Genomic DNA, 21,753 nt, shown 5'->3' on the forward strand with positions numbered 1-21,753 from the left:
CAGAGCCTTATACATGGTAGGCAAATACTTTATCACTGAACTATACCCCCAGTCCTACTTACTCTTTTTTTTTTTTTTTTTTTTTGTACTGGGAATTGAACACAGGGGCATGTAACCATTGAACCACATCCCAACCCTTTTTATTTTTATTTTATTTTATGTTTTGGTAGCAGGTATTGAACCCAGGAGTGCTAAACCATTGAACCACATCCCCTGCCTTATTTATTTATTTATTTTTGAGGCAGGGTCTCATTAAGTTGCTTAGGGCCTCGATAAGTCTTTGAGGCTGGCTTTAAACTTGCAACTCTCCTGCCTCAGCCTCCTGAGCCGCTAGGATTATAGGCCTGTGCCAGATTGCCTGGCTTATTTTTTGTTTTGAAACAAGATCTCCCTGAATTTCTCAAGCTGGCCTCAAGCTTGATATCCTCCTACTTCAGCCTACTGTGTTTAGTTTTTACCTAATGTCCTTTTTTGTTTCAGGATCCCATCTAAGTTACCATATTATATTCAGTAATCATGTCTTAAGCTCCTCTAAGTATGAGAGTTTTTCAGACTCTTTGATTTTGATGACCTTGATAGTTTTCAGGAGTACTGGTCAGGTGTTTTGTTGAACATCCTCCAGTTGAAACTTGTCCAGTGTTTTTCTCATGATTTGGCTAAAATTAAGTATTTGGGGAGGAAGACTACAGAGGTAAAACACTTTTTATTACATTATATTTAGAGTGCATGATATCCAATGAAATTTATTGCTGTTGATGTTACTCACCTAAATGAGATAGTGCTTGCCAGATTTCTCCACTAAAAAGTTAATCTTCCCCCACCTCCTTTTCCACACTGCAGTTTTTGGGAAAAAGTCACTATGTATAGTCCATGCTGGAAAAGACTAGGAAGTTTTGCTTTAGTGTGAAGGTAAAGTATCTACCCAAATTATTTGAAATTCTTCTGTACAGGATATTTGTCTCTTCTCCCCCATTTATTTATTCAATTATGTATTTATACTATAGCTGTTTATTTTATACTTTAACTTATAATCAATTACTACTTTATTTTATTACTCTAATTTTCCAGCTTTGGACATTGTGGATCTTTTTCAGTTGACTCCTGTATCCCTTTACATAGCCATTATAGTTTTTTTCTTTTGCTTTTTGAGTACTTTCTTAATTCCCAGTACTGTAATTTTCTCCACCTTCATCTTATATATTTGCTGCAATCCTTTCGTTAGACATTTCTGCAAGGAACGCTGTTTCCTTTTATTGAAGAATGGTATTAGAAAATAAGATCTGGTTGTATGCACAAGGCCCTGGGTTCAATCCCCAGCACAAAAAAAAAAAAAAAAGAAAAGAAAATAAGATCTGGGCGTTTGTTGTGTACATAGGCCCTCTAAGCTGACAGCAAAGAGACTAAACTGAATTTTTCTATATGTAACCATGTGCATCTATATTAAGCTAAACATGAGCCAGGTATGGTGATACATGTGTAATCCCAGCAATTCAGAAGTCTGAGGCAGAAAGATTTCAAGTTCAAGGTGAGCCTCAGCAACTTAGTGAATCCTTGTATTGAAATAAAAATTAAAAGAGTTGGGGATACAGATGAGTGATAAAGTACCCCTGGTTCAATTCCCACTATCAAAAAAGAAAAAAGAATAGTTCAACACGAGTTGGTACATATGTTCCCATTACCACATGGATCATTCCAGCTTTCTTTCTTTGGTTATCTATAAACTCTTTAACAGTGATAAACCTGGCTCCCACCATCTACCATACATTTACTTAATTGTTCAGTTCCAATGTACAAATGCAGATTCACTGACTTCAGATTAATCCAGATTCCCATGGAAAATTCTTATCAAACAGAGGACAGTGCTTATTTGTGGTTCCCTTTGCCTTTAGTCTTAGATTTCAGTCATTTCCAAACTTACTTAGGTCAGCACCTTTCCTCCACCCCCTTTGGTGAGGTTGTTTCATTTATTTGTAATACAATTAAGATTATTTCATCACAGTTTGTGTTCCATCCAGAGATCCCCTGGCATCCTACCTGATTTTTTTAATTTGCATACATCAAGATTCACTCTGCTGTGATGTTAACATGAGTTTTGATAAATGCAAAGTATCTATTTGTCTTAGAATTTTTACATTTCTTGTCCTTTTGCCTGGAGTAATCTTCCCACATATTGCCCCATGGTTAACCCCTTATCTTTCATTCACTTCTGTGGTCCATGGGGAAGCCTTACTTGAGCACCCAATCTAAAGGACTCTTGGAACAAAGTGAAAAATTATTTTCTTTTATTTTCTCTCTCTCTCTCTCTCTCTCTCTCTCTCTTTCTCTCTCCTCTATTATTTTGGTTAGTCTCCTACAAAGATACAAATTTAGTGTGAGGAGGGACTTTTTCTGTATCCTAGATATTTAAAATACTGAGTCAGTAACTATATCTTGTTGTATGAATGAATAATCCTGTCTTAGGTGTGTCTAGTCTTATTCCTAGTCCATGGTTTCATGATTAGTAGTATCTGAAAGCAGGCTTGTCCAGTTTGACTTCCTGCATACCTGCCTCACTACTTACAAAATGGTTTTGCTTGCAGATTAGGTTATTTCAGTATATTGAAGATGTGCAGTTACTTTATTTTCTCCTACTTGTTGACAAATCTTTTTAAATTTTTTATTTTAAGTCTTTTATTAGAGACTTAAAAATTTCTGTTCCAGGACTGGAGTGTATCTCAGGGGCAGAGTATTTGCTGAACTCAAGGCCCTGAGTTCAATCCATGGTACCTCAAAAACAAACAAATAGCTTTGCTCATACTTAGAATTGCACATTAATAGCCATTGACTTCCCATTCTGGCTGTAATTAGAATCATTGAGGAATTTTTTTTAAGTTCAGCTGAGGAACTTAAAAAAAACAAAAACAAAAACAAAAAAAACCACTATTTCCTGACTAGGAAGATTCTACAGTTTTGTATTTTTAACAACCAGCCTAGCATCTAACATTTGGTGTTTCAAAATCCCTCTGGGACTGGGAGGGTAGTTCAGTGGTAGAACCCTTGCCTACATTCATGAGGCCCTTGAATCAATCCCCAGGACCTCAAAAAAATGAAAACAAAACAAAAAAAGACCCCAAACTCATAAATATCTAGAGGAATTCAGTTTATCACTATTATTGAAACATACACAAAAAATATTTTTAATTTCCACTAACTTTTTCTGTAATTATTTAAGCCCTTGCTGTGTGCTAGGTAATAACATAAGTGAATCATAGACGCTGCTTTCAAGGAACCTACATCCTCTGAGAAGGCATGGATGTAAATAATTATAATAGAGGATAGAAAACAATTTTGGTATTTAAGGTAGGGAGTGGTCCTTCACACTCTTGTGAGAAGGTAGGATTAGAGTTTCATTCCTTTTTGTTGTTGTTGTTGCACTAGGGATTGAACCCAGGAGTGCAGTGCCTCTGAATTATATACCTAACCCTTTTTATTTTATTTTTGAGACAAGGTCTCACTGAGTTGCCCAGGCTGACTTCAAACTTGTGGTTTTTCTGCCTCAGCCTCCTGAATTACAGGGATTACAGGCATGAGCCACTGCACCCAAGTAGTCTAATTCTTAAAGGGAATACACAGTCAGAGGGAGGAACCCTTGACATGCCAGTCCTTTATGGACTGTAATGTAGAAAATTGTAAAGTAAGGCAAGCCAGAAAGAACGTCATTGCCAAAGTGGAAAGAGGCCTAGAATGGTCAGGAAATAAAATCCAAACTGTCAGAGCTATGGAAGTCATTCACTCTTAATGGAGTTGTAGAGCTATTAATAGCTTTTTAATTTTAGTATTAAAGTTTTTATATTAATTCAAACACTATATATATATATATATTTTTTTTTATTTTTTTTTTTTTTTTTTGTGGTGGTGCTGGGGATTTGAACTCAGGGTCTTGTGCTTGTGAGGCAAGCACTCTACCAACTGAGCCATATCCCCAGCCCTACTAAATTTAATTATAAAGTTTATGTATCACTTGTGAATTTTAAAAAATAAACAATTATAGCCAGGCATGGTGGTGCATGTTTGTAATCCCAGTGACTCATGAGGGTAAGGCAAGAGCATTGCAAGTTCAGTGCTAACCTAGGCAACTTAGCAAAACCCTGTCTCAAAAAATAAAAAGGACTGGGATGTGGCTCAGTGGCAGAACATCCCTGGGTGCAATACCTAATAAATGAATAAATAAATGAGTAAATTTTAAAAGTTCTGAAAAATCCAAGCTTTAGTTTTTTGGTTTGTTTCTGTTTGTCAAGCTCTAAAGGATATAAAATCAATATTAAACCCTTCATGTTGTACATAAAGGAAACTAAATTCTAGAATGTTTTAAAACATGTTTGTGCATGAATATGGAGTGCAAAATCAAGCAAGAACTTGAGTCTTCTGACTAGTCAATCTGTGCCAACACATTCTTGTCAGGTTGAGATCACTCTTTGTCATAATGGCTCTCAGTTATTAAGAGGAGTTTCCTGAGGATATAGAGTTTTTACCTCATTTTTCTAGCCCTTAGACATAGTATGCTTATTATACAGAATAGACACACCATAGGTATTTGTTGAATGAAAGGGTGAATGAATGGAGAGATGTGACTTTTGTAGTGGTCCTTTTTTTAAAAAATTTTTTTAGTAGTCAGTGGACTTTTATTTTATTTATTTATTTATATGCAGTGCTGAGAATCAAACCCAGTGCCTCATGCATGCCAGGCGAGCATTCTACTACTGAGTCACAACTCCAGCCCTTTTGTAATGGTCCTTGAAGGAAGTTAGCTCTCTGGGCATGATATGTGCAATGAAATATTAGATTTAGTAGATATTGGGCATCTGAAGGGAAGAAATTTTTGGGGGGATGGGGCAGCACTAGGGATTGGTGCATGCTAGGCAAGCACCCTACCAACCCAGCTGCATCCCCAGTCCCCTGAAGGAAAACATTGAGGAAAATAACCTAGAAAGCCAGGTTGGGTTCACTTTATAGAAACACTTAAATGTTGGGCTGAAGATTTTGGAATTATTACTTTCATTTAAATAACATAATTTGAAATTCAGCTGACTATTCAAAGGTTTTAAACAGAGGAGTAATGCATACAAACATGCTAAATACAGGAAGATGATAAATTTTTAATTGAAGTTTTAACATACTATTACATCTATCTTAAACACTTAGTGCATTTTCCTAACATTAAACATTAAGGATTCCTTTGGGGTAAAAATACCCAAAACAAAAAAATAAATACTAATTGGTTTTTTGTTAAGTAACTTTTGTCTTTTTCTTTCCAGGATCTGACTGGCATAGAATCTATGGATCAATGTCGCCATACCTTGGAACAGCATAACTGGAACATAGAGGTATAATAGGATTTATTCTAATCTTTCTTTTTTTTCCTGGTCTGATAAAGAATCAACAGTACATGTTTGTGCATAGCAGAAATATTAAAGGTGTGGAAAATGGAGAAAGCATGACAAAAATGTATGGAATCATAAATGCTGATGAAATCCCATACTTTTATCCCCTTCTTAATTTTTCTTAATAGCTGTTTGAGAAAACTATTAGATTTTTATACTTGGTATTTAACCAGCTGTGAACCTTCTTATTATGTATTTTATAATATTCTTTTAGGTTTTCTAGGTGATCATGTCATCTGCAGCTCAGTGATTTTTTTTTTTTCATTACTTGCATCTTGTGTTTCTTTTACTTGATTATGAAATTGGCTAAAACTTTAGAATATTATCTAAATCATTAATGGTAGTAAGAAATATCTGTTCTCACCATGATGTTTTATTATCAGTTGTAATATTGGTTGTTGCTTTGAGATGGATTCACTAGAATGTAAACTCCATGAGAGCAGAGGATTTTTGTTTGTTTGTTTGTTTCTTCTAGTTTTATTAACTGTTTCATTTCCAGCATATAACATTGAGCTTGGTATGTCATGGGGTCTCAATAAAAGTATCTGTTGACTAAATTCCATTTTTTGAATATTAATGCTAGAGGGCACAGTGACTTATCCCTGTAAGTCCCAGCAACTTAGGAGGTTGAAACAGAAAGATCTCAAGTTCAAGGCTAGCCCTGGCAACTTAGTGAGTCCCTGTCTTAAAATAAAAAATTTAAAAAGGGGTAGGCATGCAACTCCATGTAAGAGCACCCCTGCAGTGAAAAGGAAAACAAAGAAAAACCCATGTTGCACACCCACATAGACAAAGAATTTTAAAAAACATAAAGAAGAAATTGATCAACTGTAAACCACTTTAGAGATATTGTTATATTTTAGTGTATTTTCTTTCTGTTTATCGAAATGACTATATAGGATTATGCTGTATTTGCAGTCTTTTTCATTTTAATCTTTTAGTAGCTTGTAAAAATAATACATAAAATACATCAGAAATAATTTAGTTTCTAAAAAGTTCAAAGAAAAGCCTAAGATAAAGTATGAAAGAAATTCCATTAACATCATTTTCCTACCTCTCTTTTTCAGTCCTGCTTCCCTAATACTGCCATATTAACAATCCCCTCGACCCCCCCCCCCTTCGTACTAGAGAATGAACCCAGGAGCACTTTACCATTGAGCCATATCCCCAGCCCTTTTTATTTTTTATTTTGGGACAGAGTTTCACTAAGTTTCCCAAGATGACCTTGAACTCAAGATCCTCCTGCCTCAGCCTCCCAAAATTGCTGGAATTACTGGCACTACCACACCCAGCTAACAATTTCTTTTGATTCTTTCCAGATATTATTAATGCCCATCGAAAAATGTTTTTGTTACATATTTCCTATATAGACCAGAGGTTTTCCCCAAATAAACTGGAGTTTTAATTTATAGGTATTAATAAAGTTTATTAATTCTTTTTTTTTTAGAAAACTCACGGAATGTTGAACTCCAAGTATATAATTTTGCTTAGCATACATGAGGCCCTGATTTCAGTTCCCAGTACCACAAAAACTATATAACTCTAAGTTATTAAAAACACTTTTATAAAAGATAACTATTTTTAACTGAGTGCTATGGAGCACACCAGTAATCCCAGCAATTTGAGAGGTCGAATGGACAGGAAGGGTATAAGTTGGAGGCCAGCTTCTGCAACTTAGCAAGGCCCTGTCTCAAAATAATGAATAAGGCTGAGGATGCAGTTCAGTGGTAAACCCTTAGGTTCCATCTCGTATTCACAGACTTGTACAGTTATCATCACAATCAATTTTAATACATTTTCACAAAAATATTTTAGATCATTTAGCAGATTACCCCAAAAAGAACCCCATACCCTTTAGCTATTGCCCTCCTATTCCCTTACCCTTCTATGCCTAACTAGTATACTTTCTATTTCTCTTTTCTAAACTTTCATATGAATAGAATCATACAGCATGTGGTCTTTTGTAACTGACTTATTTCACTTTAATGTTTTCAAGGGTTATCTTCTTGTAGCTTGTATCAATACTTCATTCCTTTTTATGGTCAAAAAATATTCCCATTGTTCTGGGGGTGTAACTCTGGTAGACCCTGGGTTCAATCCCCAGCACCACCAAAAAAAACCATAAAATTCCTTTGTACAGATAATATCACCTCTTAATCAGCTACTATAATAAAATATGAAATTTTTTAAAAAATTTTTAAATGAAAAATGAAGGCACCAGCTGATTCAGTGTCTAGTGGGATCCATTTTCTGATTCACATGTGGCACTTTCTCACTATATTTTCACATGAAGGGGCCAGCAGCTATCTAGGGCCTCTTTTAAAAAGGCACTAAACCTAATCATGAGGGCTCTATCCTTATGATATAATCACAAAGGTCTTACTTCCTAACATAACCACACTTATTAGGTTTTAGTATAGGAAATTGGGGAGGAGGATTACAAAAATGCACACCATAGCACCACAATATTTTCATCCATCATTTGATTGATATTTTTTCCCACTTCTGGCTGTTAATAATGTTGCAATAAAGTATGCAAGTTTTTGTGTTAATGTATATTTTTCTTGGGTATATAAAGTGGAATTTGTTGGGACATATGGTAACTATGTTTCACTATTGAAGGCCTGCTAGTCTGTTTTCAAAATGCACCATTTTAATTCCCAAAAATAATGTATGAAGGTCCCAATTTATCCAGACCCTTATCAATACTCCTTAATGTCTTTTTGGTTGTAGCCATTCCAGGGGGTATGAGATAATATTTCATTGTGGTTTTTTGTTTGTTTAATTGTTGATGGGCATTTATTTATTTATTTATATGCAGTGCTAAAAACTGAACCCAGTGCCTCACACATGCTAGGCAAGTGTTCTACCACTAAGCTACAAACCCAATCCTCATTGTGGTTTGTTTGTTTGTTTGTTTAAATTATTTTTATGTATATTTTTAATTGTTGATGGACCTTTATTTTATTCATTTATTTATATGTGAGGCTGAGAATTGAACTCAGTGTCTCACACATGCTAGGCAAGCGCTCCACCACTGAGCTACAACCGCAGCCCTCATTGTGGTTTTGATTTGCATTCTTCTCATGACTAAAGTGATGTTGAGTATTTTTTATGTGTTCTTGTTGGCCATTTATAAATCTGCAAAAATGTCTTTGCTTATTTTAAAACTAAATTGTCTTTGGTGTTGAGTTGTAAGAATTCTTTATATCGTGGATACTTGATCCTTATCAGACATATGATTTGTAAATATTTTCTCCCATTTTTATGTTTGGGTTTTATTTTCTGGATAGTATCTTTAAATGCAGAAAAGTTTTTTCATTTTGCTGAAGAGCTATTTTTCTTTTTTATTTTGTTGCTTATGCTTTTGGCATCAAATCTAAGATAATATGGCCTAATCCATGTACATGAAAATCTACATCACTGTTTTTCTTTAAAGAGTTTTAAAATTTCAACCAGGCATGGTGGGACACACCTGTAATTCCAGCTACTCAGGAGGCTAACACAAGAGAATCGCAAATTCAAGTCCAGTCAGGGCAATTTAGTGAGACCCTGTCTCAAAACAAAAAATAGAAAGGACTGGGAATGCAGTTTGGTGGTAAAGAACCCTTAGGTTTGAGCCCTGGCACCACAAAAAAAATTTAAAAATTGGGGGCTGGGGATATAGCTCAGTTGGTAGAGTGCTTGCCTTGCATGCACAAGGCCCTGGGTTCAATCCCCAGCACCTCAAAAGGAAGAGAAAAAAATTAAAATTTTTGAAAAAAGAAGTCTTAACATTTTAATTCTTATATTTTGGTCTTGATGTATTTTGAGTTAACTTTTGCATGTAGTATAGGCTTAGGGGTTCAACTTCTGTCTTTTGCATGTGACTAACTAGTTAAACCAGCCCCGTCTGCTTAAAGAATATTCTGTTCCTCACTGAATTGTAACTAGGAGAATGTCTGAATTAGCCAAACAACACAGTTTAAAACTAGCTATCAAGTTTAAAGGATACATGGCCCTCCAAAGCCCTACTTTCCCCTTCTGACACCAATGGGCGAGTTCAAAGGGTTTCAGAAATCATCCTGGAGTTTGATGGTTCACTAGAACCCACTGAAAGTTGTTACACTCATGATTACAGTTTATTAAAGGGAACAGATACAAATTAAAATCAACTAAAGGAAGAGACACAAAGGGCAGAGTCTCAAAGGGTTCCAGTTGCAAAACTTGCATACTCCTCTCTATTGGAACCAGATGCATTACCATCCTAGCACAGACTTTTTGGCCAACTGGAGAGGATCTCCTGAGCTGGAATGTTGAGTTTTTGGGGGGCTTCATGACACAGGCATAATTTATTTAATTGGCTACCCACGTGGTTGAACTCAGTCTCCAAGTTGACTAACACCAAGTTATCAAAGGCCCCACCAAAATTTGCCTTTCTGGATTGAATGAGGCAGCTCTAACTACAACCTACTAACAAAAAAGTACTTCTATCAGAAATGGCATAGATTACCTCCCAGAATACCAGACATTTCACTGGGTATGGCCAAATTTTGTACTACTTTGGGATAACCCCTTTTCAGAGACAAAATTGAGATAAGAATGAATTTTTTAAATTATCTATCCAAAGTTCTATTAGAATCTTTGTGTGTCTGCATCTCTTTAATTTTTCAGATTAACTGAGCATTTTTGTACCTTTTCATTTTGCACATAAGGAACCTGGGGCTTATAAGTTGAGTGCCTTCTCTGAATGATGAAGCTAGGATGCAAACCTGTTTCTGTATGCCAAAGTCCTCCAGTCAGACACCACTCATTGGGACTACTCCATTGCACAACTCCAGGGGCTCTATACACATTGTGTTCCCTGTAGATGGCTTTTCTTGGGATAGTACAATGAAGCACCTTGTATCCCAGCTCCCTTAAATAATAGATACCATTCAAATAGAAGCATTATGCTTGCTGCATACATATAGCTTCCAGAAAAGTTCCTTGGTTTTTTTCTACTAGTTTTGAAGATATACTCTTCAGGTTACCTTTGTGTAATTATCACCCTGTTTTGAAACACCAAATGGTTGCCTCATCTCTTCTAGGTTGATTTGAGCATTATTGAAACGCTTGCTGTTCTGTTTTTCTTCTCAGGCTGCTGTACAGGACAGGCTGAATGAGCAAGAGGGTGTACCAAGTGTTTTCAACCCACCTCCATCCCGACCCCTACAGGTTAATACGGCTGACCACAGGATCTACAGATATGTTGTCTCAAGACCTCAACCAAGGGCAAGTTACTTTGTAGCTGGAATTTCCCCCTTTTTTATTTTATAAATTTTTCCCCTTGATCTCTGTTTGATAGGAGTAAAAGAAATATTTAGAATGTGAACATGTTAGCTGGACCTGGGCCCTTGGTAGATTTAGTGGGTAAATCATTTTCCTTTGATTTTTTAATAAATTAATTATTATAGAAACTATCAATTTTTTGTTCTTTGTCAGTTATTTGGAGTATTTTCTGTATCTTATTTTGAATATATGAATGTATTCATTTACATGTGTAAAAATGTTTACTACAGATTTAATAGATCACCCACTTTTTAATTAGAATCTCTTAACCGAGTTCTTCATACTTCAATTTACTTAATTTTGACTATTTCTGAGAAAGTGTTTGGAATCCTTCAGAGTCCTCTACCACATATTACAAGTTAGTCTTGAAGGGTTAGTTGCAAAGAGGTGGTTCACTTAAATTTGACAGGCATTTAAGGGCTCCAATAATCTGGTGTTTTTCTCTTGGGTATCTAGAGCTGAATAAAGAGCTTGTCTTCCCATTTCAAATTTCTCCACAGTCTAGTTAGGGAAGTCATATGTATATATTGATAATGAACTCCAAAGAACTTCTTGGAGTTCTCTTTCTTATCCTTGAGATTATACTCAACTCTTATACTTGCATTCAGAATCCTAAGAAAGAACTCCCTTTAACCTTGGAGCCATAGAGTCTACTCTATCATCATACTTTTTGTAGAGTACTTGGTGTTTTTTAATTTGTTTTTTGTTTTTTTGAACTGGGGAAAAGGGTCCTTTACCACTGAGCTACATCCCCAGTCCTTTTTATTTTTTATTGAAGTTGTCTAGACTGGCCTTCAACTTGGGATCCTCCTGCCTCAGCCTCTTGAATAGCTGGGTTTACAGGTGTGTGCTACTATACCCAGTGGAGTACTTGATGTTTTAAAATTGGAGTTTAGGCAGGAAGTTCAAGGCCAGACTGGGCAACATAGCGAAACCCAGTCTCTAAATAGATACAGTCGGTCAATTTGTTTAAATAGTCCACCGTTATCCTTGAGGCATTCAAGATCCCTAGTAGATGTCTGAAACTGCCAGTGGTGCCAAACCTTTAATGTCTTCTCCATCTTGTGTGTGGGGTGGGGTTGGGGGGTACTGGGGATTGAACCCAGGGATGCTCTACCACTGAGCTATACACAGTCCTTTTTTATTTTTATTTTGAGACGGTCTCACTAAGTTGCTGAAACTGACCTCAAACTTGATGATCCTCTTGCTTTAGCCTCCTGAGTTGCTGGGATTATAGGCATGTACCAGTGCACCCAGTTGTCTTATCATTCACTATGGATGTAACTTTCTCTTTCTTCTTCTTCTTCTTCTTCTTCTTTTTTTTTTTTTTTTTTTTTTTTTTTTTTGTGTATGTGTGGTACTGGGGATTAAACTTGGAACCTCACACATGCTAGGCAACTGCTGTACCCCTTGTAGCAGTAAATTTTGCAGTTTGTGGTACAACAGCGAAACTAGCATGAATTTCTTTTTCCTTCTTCACAATTTCACGAATAAAGATTTGTTCTTACCATATTATCTTAGCAACCTCAGCATAGAATATTTTTCTCTTTCCTGCTTTTGCCTTTTCACCTAAAGGAAGCACCTTATTATTCTCTTTGACACATCCAGATTGCCAGTATCACAACTGATATGCTCTGGGGCCATATCAAGTAAAGTAAGAGCTACTTTAACAAAAGCACTGCAGTACTTTGACAATTAATCTGATGACTGAGATGGTCACTCATTGACTAATGGGCAGGTATCATATACAGTACACTGAACAAAGGTATGATTCACATTCTGGGTTGGATGGAGCAGGATGGCGTGAGGGTTCCTCACAATAAGAACAGCATGTTCTTTAAAACTTTTATGAATTGTTTATTTCTGAATTTTCCATTTAAGATCTTGGTTGACTATGGGTAACTGCAACTGCAGAAAGTAAAACTATAGATAAAGAGGAGGGCGATCTATCATAGTTGTTTTGAAATTTTCTGAAGTAGAAAGAGTATAGAGTCCTAGAAAATTATATAACTCAAAGAGTAGTCTTGTGTATGCCCAGTGTTTCTCATCTTGCTTTTGGCTTGACTAGGTGTTTGCAACCCTCATGTCAGCCATGGGGCTCTAGAGCTCCTTGGCTGTTGCCACAGAATATATCTCAGGCTAACACAGTGTGACACCTGAGCAGTGCTTTGTAAACTACAGAGCCCTGTGTGTTTGCTAGTTAATAACAACAGTAATAATCATATTAATAATTAATATTATTACTAAGCTTAGCAGCCTTGTGAGAATTTGTTATTGTGGTAATATACTTATTGTTTACATACAAGTGTCCAGGTAGAAATAATGGTTACCTTTGCTATTTCTGCATGCATATATTTTGATGCATATATCTAAAAATGAGTATTTATTATTCGGAGAGGCGAAGTTATGGTCGAATTTGATAACTAATGGAAGTAACTTCTGGAAAATTGTTGAAGGAAACTTAAGGCAAAATTATGTGGAAAAAAACAATAGTAGTAGATGGAATGAGATCAAAGGCAGTAGCATTTAAGAAGGACAAGGTTAAAAAAAAAAAAAAAGCAAGGTAGCTCAGCATGTGGCATACACCTGTAATACCAAGAACTGGGAAGGCTGAGGCAGGAGGATCACAAGTTTAAGACCAGCCTGGGCAACCTAAAGGGACCCTGACTTAAAAAGAAAATTTAAAAAGGGTAGGAGATGTAGCTCAGTAGAATAGTGCTTGCCGAGCATGCACAAGGCTTTGGCTTTAATCCCTAGTAACACACACACACACACAGAGAGGAGGTGACTAGGAAGAGGGAAGAGGAGTATCACAGTGGGAAAAATCACATAAAAGGATAAAAAAGTGCTAAAATTTGAACTCGCTGTTTTGTAAGATATTAGAGGTTGAGAGAATAGTCTCTAACTTTGTTTTTGATATTTCAGGGGCTGCTTGGATGGGGTTATTACTTGATAATGCTTCCATTCCGGTTTACCTATTATACGATACTTGATATATTTAGGTAGGTACCTCTATATTTATGTATTAACAACAGCAATGTAGACCTTGGAACTGAAGCTTGGATGAGCATAAGTTTTATGCTCTTAACAATTTTGACTTGCCAGTTTGTTATCAGATTGAATATTCTTCCTGAACTCTTACTATAGTGTAAAATATTTTAAATTGTTCAAGCACAGTAGCAGATGTTTTATAATGTAATTGTTTTAATTTGCCTTGCCTGTTTGCAAGAATCAATCTGCCTACATTTTATCAATCACCCCCTTCTCCCTTCACCATGTTTGTCACTTCTACATTCCCTAGTTAATCTCCACATCCTTTCCTTTCTAACCACCATTATCTCCTAACTTCACACTCCTTGGAACTTTTACCTAAACTGCTTCTCCATCTTACTACTCATAATCCCAACAAATTCTTTTGTTCTGAGGTTACCTACTTTGCCCCTAGATTCCTCCTACAATAGTGGTATCTCTCTAAACACTGTCATGTACATTTCCCTCTGCCCTGGCAATTTCTAGGATGCTGACACTGGATCCCTTTTGCATAAACACCCACTTGCTCATACCTTCACCTTCTAGCTTCCTTCATGTAACAATCAAAGAGTTCATTGTTGGAGCCTGCAGAGGGTCCAAGGTTAGGAAATGCTGAGTTCAGCCTGAATTTCTGGCAGATCAGGCTTGGTGTATCTGCCTTGAACCACACCTAGGCTTTATGGGAAATTTAACATGTTTTGGGTATTCAGCCCAGTAGGTGGAGCTAGAAATGTAACCTGTGCCTTGCATACAGTATGACCTTTACCTCCCGTCACCTCCCTTCAGATATGGGGTAGGCTTTGCTCTGCTCTAAGAAGCAGAAATGGAAGTGAGAGGCTGAAAGTTAGAACCTAGCAGCTACGGAAATTCAAGGATCAGATAATATTTTGGCCTCCTGGGGTTTTATGAGACTGCCTGCTTAATGGCTTCCTTGCTTTAGCAAAGTTTTTAATTACCTGCTTAGTACCCTTTCCATCCCTGTAGGAACGGGCACATTTAAACCTTTAAGATCATAGTGAAGACTAAATTATGTTGGCTGTAGGAATGTGTTGTAATAAGAATTAAAAAGTTAAAATCTTTATCCATTTCTAAAATTTTGAATGCTTTTAAAAGGATAACCCTAAAATAATTTCAAAGAAAGTAGACAAAATATCATTTTTATGAAGGATTTCTGATGACTCTAACACGAACACAACTTCTTACATTTTGTGTTTTTGATTTTCTCTGGAATGTTTGTGTCAATGAGTTTCATTTGATTACTCAGAAAAAAATCTAGTGTAATTATATACACATGGGGGATTCGTTGAGGGGTGAAGAAATTAGCTTAGAATTTAATTTAAAAATGTCATAGTTTAGTCACCTTTTCTGTGCTGAAATTTCAAGTAAATGACTCCTGTTTGCTTTCTTTGGGTAAATATGCATGGCATGTGTTACTAATTTTAATGCAGCTATGTCATCCAGGCAACTTGTTTATGTTACGTAGCACATTGGCCCCTGCCCCATTGCTTTCTGTGGAAGCTTGAAGCATAAAGAAATGGTGCTATACAACTAGAATGGGCTCTTTAGGAATAGATATGTAGACTAGTAGGTAATGCATCCTTAACTTTATAATAGCTGCTTATACTACAAATCTGCCAGTATATCCTGGATCATTTTTAAATCTTCCTTCACGGACACAGCAACCATAAATTATCAATTCAAATTTACTTGCCCATTTGAAGAGCAAGTAAATCACAAAAAGTTCAGGTTTTAAGTCCCTGTCTGTAATTTGAATAGCTTTGGAGTATGAACTAAAAATCCAAAACACCAGGAGAACAGAAAGGAGTGGGAGAGGCAAATAGAACAAGTAGAAAGAGATGTCTGTTCTAGATATGAACTGTCTAGTAGAACTTTCTGTGATGATGGACTCGTTCTGTCTCTGCACTGTTCAGTATGGAAGCTACTAACCACATGGTTGTTAAGCACTCGAAATGTGGCATGTCTGACTAAGGCACTGAATTCTTAATTGTGTCTGATTTAATACATGTAAATTTAGAATAACCATAAGTGGCTAGTGGTCAGTGCTACTGTATTAAACAGTGTCTGGGAGCATGGCCTAACCCCTAGTCTTTTTTAATATGGTGTCTTCCTTTTCCACCCCTTCTAGTTCTCAATTTTTCTGCAAAAAGCACTCCAGTCATTTGTTTAGGCCAGTATTGGATTATAATCCTAGTAGTTTGCATTCTTCTTGAACAGGCCATGGAACAACACTTGCAGCTTTGTGGCTTTTGAGCCAGATTCTACTCCCAGGTTTGATGATCCACTTAGACCACTCACCTCCCTTTGCTGCCATGCCTCTGGCTCTGTTATAGGAAACTGTACAAACTGGCCCACTCCATATGCACTGCAGTAACCTGGATTCATGTGATTATTTATTCCTTCCTCCCCAGGTTTGCTCTTCGTTTTATACGGCCTGACCCTCGCAGCCGGGTCACTGACCCCGTTGGGGACATTGTTTCATTTATGCACTCTTTTGAAGAGAAATATGGGAGGGCACACCCTGTCTTCTACCAGGGAACGTACAGCCAGGTCAGTGCCACAAACCATATAGATGCCAACTTACTGATTATGATTCTGTCCTCAAAGGAAAGCATAGCCCAGCACTGATCATGTCTTCTACTCTAAAATCTTAAATAGCTCTTCACTGCTTATAGGGAAAAAAAGACCAAACCTTTTAGTTGGGTCCTCCTTGATCTAATTCCAACCTTCTTTTGAGGTCTTTCTGCATTACTTATTTCCCTATATCCTAGGTTCTGGCCAAACCCTTCCCTGAACACACTTTCTCCTTTCCTACCTCTGTGCCTTTGCTTTTGCTGTTCCCTCAACATGAAATGCCTTCCTCACGTTTTGGCTAGTAGAAATCTTGCCCATCTTCAACCAGCTCATGTCACTCCCCTTTCTAACCATTCTAATTGTTGTGTTCTATCCTGCCGTACCTTCCAGTCTAAAATATTAATCTCTCCTTTTGTTCTCCCCACCTTTTAAAAATTTATAGCAATTTCACATTCCTCCTTATAATTATTTGAGTTCATGTCTTATGTCCTTTACCAGACTGTACATGGCTTGAAGGCAAAAGCTAAATCTTTTTTGACCCCTTACAGAATTGAATAAGGTTATAAATCTTAGATTCAGGGTGGCTGATCTCATTTATCCTAAGCCACATAGACCTCTGACTGTTACCTCCCAGGGGAGGAAAACTTCAGAGTTCTCTGGGTGTTAGTCACGTCTCTAGTAAGCCAGAGAAAAAAAAGAATTAAAACTTTTTTTTAATTCTGGCAAAAAATGGCAATGGCAAAGGGTAGTCTTATTCTGCAGCCTTTAGAATTCCTGAATCTATCTGGAGAAAGAGAAAACCGCTTACCCTTGGCTTCTACTTTGATTTTCCCACATCTGCTTTTTCTCATAGTCATTCTCCTTGCTGGCTGCTACCACTGCAACCAACCAACAGCAAGCATCTACTACATGGCATTAAGGCCCTGTGCTGAATGCTGGAGATACAGGATGAAAAAGATGGGTACCTCTCATGCACCCTCTTTGCTGTGATCCTGAGGGTAGACCATTATAGGCCATTCAGAACATAATTAATTAAAGTAAATGGTGCTCAGGAGTAAGCACATGCAAAAGTATAAACAAGACTCTTGGACACTAGCCTTGACTTCGCAAATCATTTAAATCACGTGTTCCTTAGAATGCCTTTGGGTCCCATAGTCCTTCATTCCTGCTTGTTATGTGGCTTATGATAAGGGTCATCTTAACAGTTTTTTTGGTTTTTGTTTTTTTGGGGGGTTTATTTTGTTTTGTTTTAGTTTTTGGTTTTTGTTTTTTAATTATAAGGATGTTATAGCTGTGAAGTGACAATTCTCACCTCCCTTTTCACCTGGTCAAATTCTCCTATTTTTATCTTTAGACTGTGGGAACAGCTGGCTTTTCTGGGATTTGTAGGGGACCTTTATATGTCAGCTTGTCTACTCTCATGTGTTTGATACAATTTAAATCCTGACAACTCTAAAACCTTTTAATTAAAGCTTATTAGTATGAACTTTCTATGGGGAGAAAAATACCAGGGGTGCACAGGTAGCCCCAGGAATTTTCTGGTTTCTTGCTCACATTTTTTCCTTATTTTTCTTTTTTTTCTTAAATATGTAGTGTATCTTTTAGGACCCTTAGTCTAAATAAAAGCTCAGGACACTGTCTTTATAATAATTAGTGATATTCTTTTTCTCATAGGCACTTAATGATGCCAAGCGAGAGCTTCGCTTTCTTTTGGTTTATCTTCATGGAGATGACCACCAGGACTCTGATGAGTTCTGTCGGTAAGTGAATTAATTGTTTTATTTCTCTTCTCTGACCCTTTCTGCTGACAGTTTGTAGTCAGCAATTTGTTCTTATTTCTTTTCATCATTTTCCACAGCAATACTCTCTGTGCACCTGAAGTTATTTCACTAATAAATACGAGGATGCTCTTCTGGGCATGTTCTACAAACAAACCTGAGGGATACAGGGGTAAGTTGTGTTTCTTTTGCCTCATTGAGATTGTTGGGGTGTCTTTGGCAAGGTCTGGAACAACATGCCATGTCATTTGTTTCATGTCTGTGGTAAACACAAGGCTAGTTGCGGTTTTTATGTCATTTAATCATCTCAGCAGTCGAGAATTGTATTACTTCTACTTTGTGGTTTTGAAACAGTCTCAGAGTTTAAGCTACAGGTTTGAGATTACATAGTTAACAAGTTTTGGAGCAAGATCAGGTCTGACAGACTTCTATTCTTTATAGTTATCCATTGCCAGAGACTTTTATTTTTAAAAATGAGCCCTACCTAGCAGTTTGCACTTTAATCTTAAGGAGTTTTTTTGTTTTTTTTTTTTTTTTTTTACCGAAGAGTTTATTCTCCTAATCAGCAATTTTAACAGAGCTTCTGACACAGTGAGTTGGCTGTTTGAGTACCCTGAGTGCTGATAGGGATTCAGAAAGTTCAGGTCTTTGCTGACAGTAACTCTTAATTGGAGATAAGTATTTTTAGAAGTCATTAGAAGATATGAAGACATTCAGTGAAGAAAAAAAATGCAGTTGTTCTGTAGCTCCTTGTCTCCAGCAACCCTGAGTGTGTGTGCCAGGCATTGTGCTAGATCTTAAGAACCAAAGATGCAGCAGGTATTTTCCTTGCATCCTGGAAACTGAATCTTTTACTCCCTAATTATGTCTTAAACATCTGGCCAGTTCCTGCAGCATACATTTTGCCATTCTAATGTGACTTTGTGAGATTGGGGGTGGGAGTGAAAAGAGGAGACTTAAGGATACTTTTTATAGAAATTTATAAAATCTCTTCTTTCATAAGGAAAACGGAATTCCATTATGGTCAAATTTTGGTTATTTGGAGACTTTCTCCTTTGGAGCAGAATGGGTATCCTTTTTAGGAGTAAAAATAGAGAAAAGGAATAAGGAAAAAATTAGACACCAAGAAGAAAAGGCAGAAGATGATGTTGGGAATCATCACCAGTTGTCTCCTTTTAGGCTTGACCCCTTATGTACCGAGAGCTACGCTAAGTAATAGGCAGATTCTTTGTAGATCCTTTTCCTACCATTAGGTAGACATTATCTTTGAAGTCTGCAATGTAATAGCCACACCCCAGGAAAGCCTGTCCTATCTAATTAAGCACCTAGGAGTGGGGATTCAAAGATATAGCAAAGAGAAAAGATTAAGGGTCTAGGAAAGGAAAAGATAGGGAGAGAATGAATGTTATTCCCATTTGTCTTAACTAGGATTAAAGCAATTTTCTCTCTCCCTTTATGGAAAGTTTGAGGGTTGATTTGTTTTATCCCCTTAATCTCTTGGGTGTTTCTGTCAGTCTCACAGGCTTTACGAGAGAACACCTATCCATTCCTGGCCATGATTATGTTGAAGGATCGGAGAATGACTGTGGTGGGACGGTTAGAGGGCCTTATTCAACCTGATGACCTCATTAACCAGCTGACATTTATTATGGATGCAAACCAGACATACCTGGTATCAGAACGCTTAGAAAGGTATGACAGACTTTCTGAAAGGAAGAGATCAGTTTGTGTATCTAGAGTAAAACTCCACTAAATTTTTACTGTTGCGAAAAAGACTGACCTCTGGGAGCTCCACAGACCCTGACTGTTTTCCTTCTGTTAAGCATATTTTGACCTGAATTATTCTATATCAGATCATCTGTTCTTAGAGGTGTGAATCAAAATATAGGGCCTTAGCCTCAGTAATGAGTATTGTGAGGTGGGCATTGTAGTACTAATCTGTAATCGTAGCAATTCAGGAGGCTGAGGCAGGATTGCAAGTTTAAGGCTTGCCTGGGCAACATAGGCCCTATAAAGTGAAAAATGCTGGGAACGTAGCTCAGTGGTAGTGTGTCATAGATAGTCCCCAATACTGGGGTGGGGAGGTGGACAGAAAATATAAAACAAGAATGTGTATTTACTCAACCATTTTGATTGGCTAAATATTCTTGCTATGTGAAAAAACAGGAAATACACCAAATTGTTATGATGTTATATGTGTTTAGTGGAATTCTTTTTTGGTTGTAGTGGTGGTGGGTGTGGGGATGTTGTTGCTGTGGTTAGTGGAATTCTTTTGTTGTTGGATTTTTTGTTTGTTTTATTTTGTGGTTAGTGAAATCCTGAATAGTGTTTTTATTTTTTTCAAATCTTTTATGATGTATGCATGAGTTTTTGATTTTGTGAAAGTGCCACGTATACAATAGTGCAATAATTCAGAAGGGTATTTATCTATAAAATACAATGTTGGTAATTACTTTAAAACAATAATACTGTTGTGGAAAAGGATAAACTTTTATTTTAAAAGTTAAAAAGTGAGAGGGGAAGCTTGTAATTCTGTTCCTGCCAAATTATACTGAGGAAAGAGATGGCTCTTTCAGATTCTGCATCCTCTGCTTCAGAATCAACATATTCCCCCTGTTCCAAATTTTTAACATAAAATTCCACAGGGGTCTGGGGATATGGCTAAGTTCTGCGTGAAACCCCGGGTTTAATCCTGAGTACCACCAAAAAAAGAGAGAAAGAAAGAGATAAAAGAAAAGAGCTTTGTGAAATTGCTATTTCCCTTTTTATACTTTGATCCGTCATAGGGAAGAAAGGAACCAGACCAGGTGCTGAGACAACAGCAGGATGAGGCCTACCTGGCCTCTCTCAGGGCTGACCAAGAGAAAGAAAGGAAGAAAAGGGAGGAACGAGAACGGAAGCGGCGGAAGGAGGAGGAGGTACAACAGCAGAAGCTGGCAGAGGAGAGAAGGCGACAGGTGATGGACCATACCTCTTCTCTGTGATTCCCAAACCACTGAGATTGCTTAAGTGTGAAAGGAACCTGTGATGTCACACACCAGCAATTGCAGCTACCCGGAGGCAGAAGGATCTTAAGTTCAAGGCCAGCCTGGAAAACTTAGAGAAATCCTAAAAACAGATATGTGAAAAAAGAAAACATGAAAGGAAAAGCTATGTTATAACTTTGGGTGATTCACAATTTTTTTTCCCTTATCATTCATAATACCAGTGTTAGCCGATAGCGCATTTCAGTAATGCTCTTATTTCACTCTTGGTTATAGCCAGTGTCTTTTAACCCATTCCCTTTTTCCTCAAATAATTCCAATACCTGAATGTGATCAGCAAATAATACATGTGCTGCCATAGAGTTGTTTCTTATCTCTTGCCAAGGGTTTTTGTTGAGAGTAATTAGTTATTAGTTTTTCCTTGGAAGCGCACAATAAACCTTCACAATCCTGTTTGAGCTGTAGCCTCACCTTTGCTTTGTCTTTACAGAACTTACAGGAGGAAAAGGAAAGGAAGTTGGAGTGCTTGCCTCCTGAGCCTTCCCAGATGGACCCTTGAAAGTGTCAAGATAATTTTCAAATTTACCCAATGATTCTCGAGTAGAGAGACGATTCCACTTTTTCACAGTCTCTAACAGT

At 37.1% G+C, this 21,753-nt stretch overlaps 1 protein-coding gene across 1 annotated transcript in view; it reads left to right on the top strand.

The window, feature by feature from the left end:
- The window catches only part of FAF2 (Fas associated factor family member 2), a 54,204-nt gene that overhangs the window by 25,764 nt on the left and 6,687 nt on the right, over positions 1–21,753 (top strand). Inside the window, 13 exon segments of the mRNA XM_079144322.1 lie at positions 5,295–5,363; positions 10,539–10,673; positions 13,656–13,732; positions 16,190–16,328; positions 18,027–18,112; positions 18,211–18,302; positions 19,645–19,822; positions 20,917–20,930; positions 20,933–21,087; positions 21,605–21,670; positions 21,672–21,695; positions 21,697–21,732; positions 21,734–21,751. Coding sequence (XP_079000448.1) covers positions 5,295–5,363; positions 10,539–10,673; positions 13,656–13,732; positions 16,190–16,328; positions 18,027–18,112; positions 18,211–18,302; positions 19,645–19,822; positions 20,917–20,930; positions 20,933–21,087; positions 21,605–21,670; positions 21,672–21,695; positions 21,697–21,732; positions 21,734–21,751 — 1,089 coding nt within the window.

The sequence above is a fragment of the Sciurus vulgaris genome (assembly GCF_902686455.1).
Source record: "Sciurus vulgaris genome assembly, chromosome: 6".
Classification (NCBI taxonomy): domain Eukaryota; kingdom Metazoa; phylum Chordata; class Mammalia; order Rodentia; family Sciuridae; genus Sciurus; species Sciurus vulgaris.